The 8,198-nt window shown below is 52.4% G+C and overlaps 2 protein-coding genes across 2 annotated transcripts in view; one reads left to right on the top strand and one right to left on the bottom strand.

The window, feature by feature from the left end:
* The window catches only part of LOC126574914 (39S ribosomal protein L15, mitochondrial), a 1,092-nt gene extending 1,056 nt beyond the window's left edge, over window positions 1–36 (top strand). Inside the window, exon 2 of the mRNA XM_050235327.1 lies at window positions 1–36. This exon is cut by the window's left edge and continues 804 nt beyond it. The gene's annotated coding sequence lies outside the window, so the exon portion shown is untranslated.
* Window positions 37–239: 203 nt separating this feature from the next.
* LOC126575301 (protein artichoke) lies at window positions 240–7,792 on the bottom strand. The gene is made up of 5 exons (XM_050235930.1): window positions 7,670–7,792; window positions 5,092–5,372; window positions 2,775–5,025; window positions 2,334–2,712; window positions 240–2,257 (listed from the first exon to the last, which is right to left on the bottom strand). Exons 2-5 carry the CDS (start codon window positions 5,259–5,261, stop codon window positions 240–242), a joined length of 4,818 nt encoding a protein of 1,605 aa, XP_050091887.1. The 5' UTR covers window positions 5,262–5,372; window positions 7,670–7,792.
* Window positions 7,793–8,198: the final 406 nt, after the last annotated feature.

Raw genomic sequence — 8,198 nt, 5'->3', positions numbered from 1 at the left:
TACACAGAACGAACGGTAGCGTTATTGATCAAACGATCGAAATGTATTTCTTACTCTTCTTACTCCTTAGCTATAAATCTATAAGATAACAGAAAAAAAACAAATACTATCCCCCCATTCTCGGAGTGATCACCACCACACCTTCCCGTGATGTTGCTTCCTTTGGCAAAACCTAGCTCTCGCACTCGCTCCCTCTCTTCCCGTCACGTCTATCCCACTAGCTTAGCCCCCAGGTATCGTTAAACGATTCGTACTGTGACCAGCATCCAAAGCAGCAGCCCAATGCTTACGTTTATCGTGGATGGCCACATCCTTACGCTGGTGCTTCGATAGCTATTCAGCTCGAGCTCATCAAAGTCGTAGTGCTGGGTGTGGTTGTAATTCGCAAAGTACCAGTCCATGTCCTCGCGCTTACGGATCTCATTCACGCTGTCCTCTTGCTGCGTATGGTGATGATGGTGGTGGCTGGTGGGTGAAAGATCGATGATGTTGGGTGATCCATAGTGAGCGCCTGAATCGCTGGCCGGTATCAATCGCGGTGGTGTACCACCCGCTGGATTCGGGAAGTAAGGTGTCACCGTCGATGCGACCGGTGCTGGTACCTTCTCGATCGTGGATTTGCCGGGTGGTGAACGCGGTGAACCAGAACCAGCAGCCGGTGCAATCAATGCCGATAAGGAGGTTGGTGTATTGCCATCATAAAATCCATCGCGACCAGGTGTTCGCGCTAGATCGCGAATCGTTGGCATGGGGGTAGTGTAGGCGTGATTGAACACTGAACCTCCCGGGGATCCCGTTGGTCCTATCGTTGGTGTGGCCAATTCTATGGACAGCCTCGTTGTCACATCAACCGCTGCTCCTGCTCCTTGCTCACTGTGGACTTCCTCACCTTCCTCATCCCCCTCATCCTCTTCTCCCTGCTCATCCTCCTCATCGTCCCCATCATCTTCTGCCATTTCAGAGTTCCTAGACGATTCACCGGCACCGTTCGCTGTCGACTTATCCGTGACCTCGGCATGCGAATTAGTAGAATTCGTTGCAGGAACACTACCAACCGGTTCACTCTTCTCGGGCAAATGGTGCGTAATGCCATCGACAAAGTATGGCGCACTGTTGTGCGATGGTTTGATCGTGGCCGTGAATTTGTTCTGCTGGAGATAGCGAGTCGGTTCAGTTACTAACGGTACCCGTTCGTTGTACTCCGTTGGCCAGCCACGACCACCACTGCTGCCACCTGGCCCCACCGATGGATCGGTGTAGTTCTGATTGATCACTTTGAGCGTAGGATCGGTGATGGGAGTAAAGCCACCGATAGCCCCGGGTAACATCGGTGTAAAGCCTCCCTGTTGCACCTGTGGTGGAGATCCTGCTGGTGGTGGCCCTGCTGGTGGAGCAGCCGGTCGATAGGAGGTCTGGAAGAAGGGCCGATAGAAGAGATTGTTCTCGTTCGTCGAAGCTCCGGGATTCTTTTCCAGCGAATCCGACGGCGTGTTCACGGAAATGGATTCCGTTTTCCCTCCACCATCATTCCGATAGATGATGCTCTGTTCCGGTTCACCTTGTTTGTACACCTGCACTCGGCCCTTACCACGTACCGGGGATACCACGGGCCCTCCGGATGCTCGATTGTTCACGTTCCGTCCCGAGCCACCAAACATTTTGCCAATGTTCAAGCTGGGAATCGGAAGTCCGAAGAAGGTAAACGGTGACGAGGTGTCCGGTATGTCCTGTGGTAACACTCCCGGTCCACCCGGTGGCCCACCCGGTGGTAGTGGTCTATACAGTTGGTTGAATTTGTTGTTGTTGAAATCGACAAAGTTGGAGCTGTAGTTCTGTCCTCCGGGCGCCACCGGCCGATCTTCACTCGCTGGCGTCCCATTATTATGCTGTCCTTCGTTCGGTTGATCCACGTACTGATCGAAGAAATAATCGCTGTCCGCGGGAGAGCTTGGCCGGTGGTAAGGCGGTCCCGGTGGCATCTCATAATTCTCGGATCCGCATTCATCGTAGTCCAGGGCACGTACAAACACATCGCCATGATCGTTTGTCAACGGAGGTGGCACATTAGTACCCGGTCCTCCGCCAGCACCGCCCGGTATCGTTCGTTGTGCCGTCTTCTGGCACTCGGTCCGAGACAGCTGCACCTCCATCAGCATCTTACCATCCCGACAACGGGGTCCCGGATACACGTTACTTCGAGTCTCCTGTAGCCAGGCCATGTACCAGAGCATATCGCACCCACAGCTCAATGGATTTCCTAAATGAAAAGCAAAGAACGATTCTCATGAGGCAAAAGATCACTTCCACCATCCCGCATGATGCTCGCCACTCACCATCGACATCAAAAATGGCAATGTTGGTACGCAGACTACGGAAGATTGGCTCGGGAACGCGTGACATTCGATTGTTGCGCATACTTAGCACCCTTAGCCGTGGCATCGAAGCGAACGGTTCTCCCTGGATCGCGCAAATATTGTTCCCGTCCAGTTTAAGCTCCACGAGCCAATCGAGCCCACGGAACGGTGCCGGTGTGATCTTACGGATACCGTTCGCGGTCAGATCCAGCACCTCCAGATTGCGAATGCTTCGCAGTCCAACATTGTCCAGACTGCGGAACTGATTGGCCGACAGGTTGAGGTATACGATCGAGGGTGATCGATAGAAGCTGTACGGTGAGATGTAGCGGAGTTTGTTCTGCTGCAGATGAACGGCCTGCGAAAGGAAGATGATGAGACTGAATTAAAGAACCCACAATTGCCTGTCCATCACCTTACCTGTAAATTAGGAAGATCCTCAAAGACGCGCTCCTTCAGCTCGCTTATTCTGTTATCGGCCAGCACGAGTTCTTGAAGCTCGGGGAGATTCCGAAGAGAGCCATGCTCCAGTTGAGTCAGTTCGTTGCTCGACAGATCAAAGTACTGCAATAGCGGCAGATTCCGAAGGGAACCCTGGTGCAGCTGATTCACTTTGTTGTTCGACGCCTTCAGCTCTTCGAGATTGCGCCACGAGACGAGCAAGTTGGGCGACAGTTCCGTGAGCTGGTTGTAGCTTAGATCAAGCGATCGTAGCTCCGCCAACCCAGACAAGGATTCCGGTAGTTCACGCAGCTGGTTCGAAGACAGATCGAGGGTCTGCAGGGAGCGGCTGTTGCGGAACGCTTTCGACGAGATCTCCACGATGCTGTTGCGCGAGGCATCAAACTGCTCCAGCAGAGCGTTTCCATCGAGCAGATTATCAACGAGCACCTCGATCCGGTTGCCCTGAAGATTAAGTTCACGCAGGTTCTCGAGCGGACTGAAGCACCGTTCGTGTAGCGCAAGGACCCGATTGTCCTGCAAGTTCAAAACCTCCAACCGCGTCAGCCCGCTTAGACTGCCATCATCGATCGATTGAAGCTGATTGCGAGCCAAGCTAAGAACTCGTAGTTGAGGTGCTGGATTGAACACGGCCCTCGGGAGTCTCGTCAGCTCATTGCCACTGACATCCAGCATGCGCAGATTCGGAAGATCCCACAGCTTGGATCCCGAGGATGGTTGCGGCAGTGCAGAGATCTTGTTGCGCTGTAAGTTAATCCGCTCGACGGCCAGCGGTAACCCGGGAATGAACTCCTGCAGCCGATTATCACCCGCATCCAGCTCAAACATGTGGTGCAGATCCCGGAACGTACCCGGATGGATGTGCGTTAGCTCGTTGAAAGAAATGTTGACCGTTTCCAGCATGGGCGTGTTCCCAAAAGCGCTCGGTTCGATAGCGGAGAGCGCATTGCCACTGATGTCTAGTCGACGGAGTGATGGCACACCGACCAACAGGCTCGGATCCATCCTGCGGAAGTTGTTGTACGAAATGTCGATCCCTTTTAAACCGGGCAGATTCCAAAAGGGCATCGGTAGTTGATCACTGAGTGAGTTGTTTTGTAGCCGCAGCTCACGCAATCCGGGCATCGCCATGAATGCATCGCGCTCGATCATCCGTATCCGGTTCTGGTTCAGGTACAGCTGCTCCAGCGTGCCATGACCGCGCAGTGCACCGAATGGTATCGCTTCCAGTTTATTGTAGCTTAGATCCAAAAAGCGAAGCATTGGCAACGCATCCAACAGGGAACGGAGCTCCTCCACCCGGCCAATCTCGTTCTGTTGCAGATGCATCATTTCCACACCACTGCCCGATGCCTGCAGGAACGATTCCGGATGCACGCGGCGCAGATAGTTGTTTTCGAGGTGCACCAGCTTTAGGCTCGGTGTCCGGTGGAACGCACCGTGGAAAATCTCCGTGATGCCATTGTCATTCAGGTACAGCTCCTTGAGCGAGGGCAGATCGACGAAGCTGCCTTCGCTTAGCTTCGATATCATGTTGCGATCGAGCTTCAGGATCTGCAGCGTGTGCAGATCCTTGATCGCCCGCCCAATCATTCCCGCATCGGTGATCTTGTTTCCACTCAGTTGCATCGTCTTAAGCGACGGCAATCCCACGAACGTTCGCAAATGCACCCAACTGATGCCATTCTCCGAGAGATCGATGAGCGTTAGCTTGGGTAGATCGTTGAAAAGACCCGCTTCCAGACGTGTCAAGCTCGCACTACCTGTCACGTGCACCGTTTCCAAGGAAACAAGACCACGGAAGTACGGTGACGCTAGCTCGATCAACGATCCACTCTGCACGTTGATGTAACGCAGCTTCGCAAGGCCGGAAAAGTCCGGCAAACGCTTCAGATGCTCGCTCTGGATGGTGACCGCCTCCAGTTTGCGCAATCCACTCAAACTGTCCACCGGGATGCTGCGCAAGCTTCGTTCCACTATGAAAATCTCTACCAGGCTGCTGTCTACATCGTTCAGCCAACCGCTCGATAGCCTCTCGAGGCCATTATGACGCAACATAAGCCGAAGGACGTTCAGCGGGGCAAAGGTACGTCCCGGGAGTGATGGAAGAAAGTTGTTCTCCAAAATCAGCTCATCGATCGGTCGATTTATGGACTTGGATACAGCTTTTAGCCCCATCAGCACCCGCGGCAAATCACTATGGGAGCACCTGTGGATAGGAATGGGATGGGTTAAGCTGGCCTGTCTGGCAGGATAGTATCCCCCTCTGTCTTACCATATCTGCACTTCGCTGCCACGCTGTGAGCATCTGCACGGAAGGATAATATCCTGCGGAGGACACACACTGTCACGCTGCCCCGCGACGATGACGATGCTGAACGCCAACAGCACTAGAAACGTAAGAAGAGTCTTGCTGGCGGTTAAGGAACGCCTCGGTGACATCATGAGCTCTTCTCCTTCCAGTGATAGTCGTATAAGCTTGCTCTTGCAAATCAAAATTCAGAAATCATCTTTATCCTTTTCCTTCTATACACACCCGGGCGCGCGTTTGTCTTTCTTGTTGAGGGAAAATCCGAGAAAGAGAAAAAAAAGGGGAGAAAATGTAGTTGGTTTGAGCAAACAAGTTGGTGCCGGCGTTCCGCGCGATGCAACACCCCGTCACGGAGAGACCATAACCGAGGAGGAATGACGAATTGATGCTGCCCTTTCCCTGGGTGGTCCGGTCCTGGGGTCACCAATTTTCAACTGACCACCACTCGCTTACGTAACGGCATTTAGTTCTGCATAATTGTCCACGGACGGACAACACACGTCGCTGTTTCGTAGCTCGTTGAATCATGATCAGACCCAGACTGCGACTCGGAAGCGATGGCCTTGACGCCAAACCAAGACCGCGCGCGCTGGAATCATTCTACGGAACCCGCATGTTGACCAAGGTCGCGGGCAATGAAGGAGAAGCAGATTTGTTGCTTCGCTTCCCCTTTCCATTCACCAGCGTCGCGTCTCATTGTTGGCCCCGCGCGGTCAGGGCGAGTTGGATGCAGTAAGCAGTTTGTAAGCGATTCGTTATGCAATGGTGGCTCAGGAGAGGCTGACCGGCGTGCTGGTAACTGAATTTATGTTTCTGTGAAAGAAGCTGTGCAATGGACCATGCTTCCGAAAGGTTCTTACACTTGGAAGTAATTCATCGTCGATCAGTCGATCGTGCCGTTGGAGGCTGTGGTCTACACCACGAGCTCAATGGATTCCGGGGCTTATCGGACTCATATCAATTTCGCAAAGTGTCCCCGCTTGTCATGGTTACAAATGTAGATGGCCAATGCCTTCGATAGAACGTTCTTGATCAAATGTTGGCCAATGGCAGACGGTGGTGACTCTTATGCTGTGGCAAAGCTATACCACGGATTGCAAAACAGACCCTGCCGTGCGTGGCCGCGTAGCGTAGAGGGTTTTTTTTTGTTCATTTTTGATGCATCGCCATCAAACTCTGACAGCCGTCGGATCGCAATTGTTTGAGGCGCACCGCGCACGAAACGGCCGGAGCTGGACAAAGAAGAGGCTGCCAAGACACCGTCGTGCCCGCGTGCTACTCTTGCTTTCTCTGATCGTCCCAACACACACGAACACGATCGTCACGCTCGAAGGATTCTCGCGTAAGACTCGCTTCGAGGTGGCACCCTCACGCGTTGGGTGTGCAACAGCAGCAGCAGCACCAGTCACCACCAGTCACCAGTCGGCAGGTACGGTACCGTTCGCTGGCGCAACCGTTGCCTCAGATGCCTTCCTTCACGCCAAGCTGGTAACCTACATTGGCACGCTTGGAGGAAGCAACAGCCGTGGTGTTCCGTCGGGACGCTGTCGCACTTCCACCACTTCTTGCTGTTTCTTGGGCCGCGTACGTCAGGTTGTTAGCCAGTCAGAAGACAATCGCCATTGAGAGTGAATCTGATTTTAGGATCCAACCCACCCACCCTCTCGATCAGCCAACCATGACATGCCACCGAACTCTCGGCACCACTCGCGCCAGTTGTCCTGGTCAACGGAACAATTTGGAAGCGAAATGCGTGGATGGTGAGCTTCCACTTTCATGCGCAACTCACCGCGATCACACTCGCGATCGTGAGCAAAATGTCAGCGAGGTAAAGCATATAGTTGACCTAAAGATCGACAACCAACCGACCGACCGATGGTGTTCGTAAGAACGGTAATGTGAGCACATCATAAAAAAGCGGAGCGGCAAGTAGAGGACATCATCTGGTAAGCCACTTTGTCATACTCCATTTATGGAGCACCGGAGCATCCTGCTCCAGCTCCCACTCGATAATAGCTGTCCCGGAGGCCCTCTCCAGTGCACAAACCGCTTACCGAAACCAGTCTCCGGGAAGCACTATTAGACACGCTTTTGTGACAGTTTCCCTTGTAATGAGGAGGGCGGCCCCCGGGTTGCTACGCCGGTTGTTGGTGAGGCATGAGGTAATGTTGCGGGCTTTGTGCACCAATTGTGCCAAGGTACATTATGTCCCACAAATGGTGTCATCTCGGACCATTACATAAAATGGTTCTGGTGTATGGTAAGCGCTCCATGATGCACGCTTATCCGCATCTTATCACGCTTGATGTCTCGTTGAATTTATCTTCGCACAGGTGTCTTCTATTCCGCCAACTTGCAGCTTCATTTTGGCAAACCGAATTTTCGAAAGTCGTTACGTTAAAGCTAATAGATTATGCGTTCAGGCCACAACGCCTGTGTCTGTGGCCGTAATCGTAAAGACTTCACTTGTCACATAAATCACCTACAGCCAAAGGACAGGCGGTCGGCAGTTTTTTTTTGTGTGTGGAAAAGTGGCTGTTACCTTTTTCTGTCTTCGTATTTTATAACCTTTCTTCTCTCTCTCTCTCTCTCTCTCTGCCAACCGATCGCAAGTATTTCTCCTCGATCACAACAACACCACACACGCTATGGACAACACTTTCTTGTGGCTTTCGGGGCCGGGCTACTCGGTTTGGATTTTCTGAATGAATCAACGCCGGCCACTAGTAAACGGTGCATCACTTTCTTCCACCGGAATCGTAAAATTTCACTCTTCAATGATCACTTTCCAGCTCAGCACAATCTTCAACAGTCGGCACTAACGTATTCCGTTGGAAACCGTTTAGAGCATTTCGCTTATTCCAACGGACGTTTTGGGCAACACGTGGTCACGGTATAACCGGAATTTTTTGAAAGGCACTCACTGGACAAACACTCTTTTTCAGAAATTCAGTTGGAGCAATCCAACATTCATTCCACACACAGCACAGGATCTATGAATGGAACACTTGGAGGAAACCACGAGAGCACGAAAAGCAAATCACGATCCGTTCCAAAGGAGCTTTCAATTT

The sequence above is a fragment of the Anopheles aquasalis genome, chromosome 3, assembly GCF_943734665.1.
Source record: "Anopheles aquasalis chromosome 3, idAnoAquaMG_Q_19, whole genome shotgun sequence".
NCBI lineage: Eukaryota > Metazoa > Arthropoda > Insecta > Diptera > Culicidae > Anopheles > Anopheles aquasalis.
The sequence above is the reverse complement of the archived record's forward strand: the minus strand, read 5'-3'. Positions and strand labels throughout refer to the sequence as shown.

Bases quoted from the DNA above. Each gene is read 5' to 3' on its own strand.
- LOC126575301 (XM_050235930.1), bottom strand. From the start codon at position 5,261: ATGATGTCACCGAGGCGTTCCTTAACCGCCAGCAAGACTCTTCTTACG. The intron at 5,026-5,091 runs GTAAGACAGAGG...TCCTATCCACAG, and splicing joins GGCAGCGAAGTGCAGATATG to GTGCTCCCATAGTGATTTGC. The intron at 2,713-2,774 runs GTAAGGTGATGG...TTCCTTTCGCAG, and splicing joins AGGATCTTCCTAATTTACAG to GCCGTTCATCTGCAGCAGAA.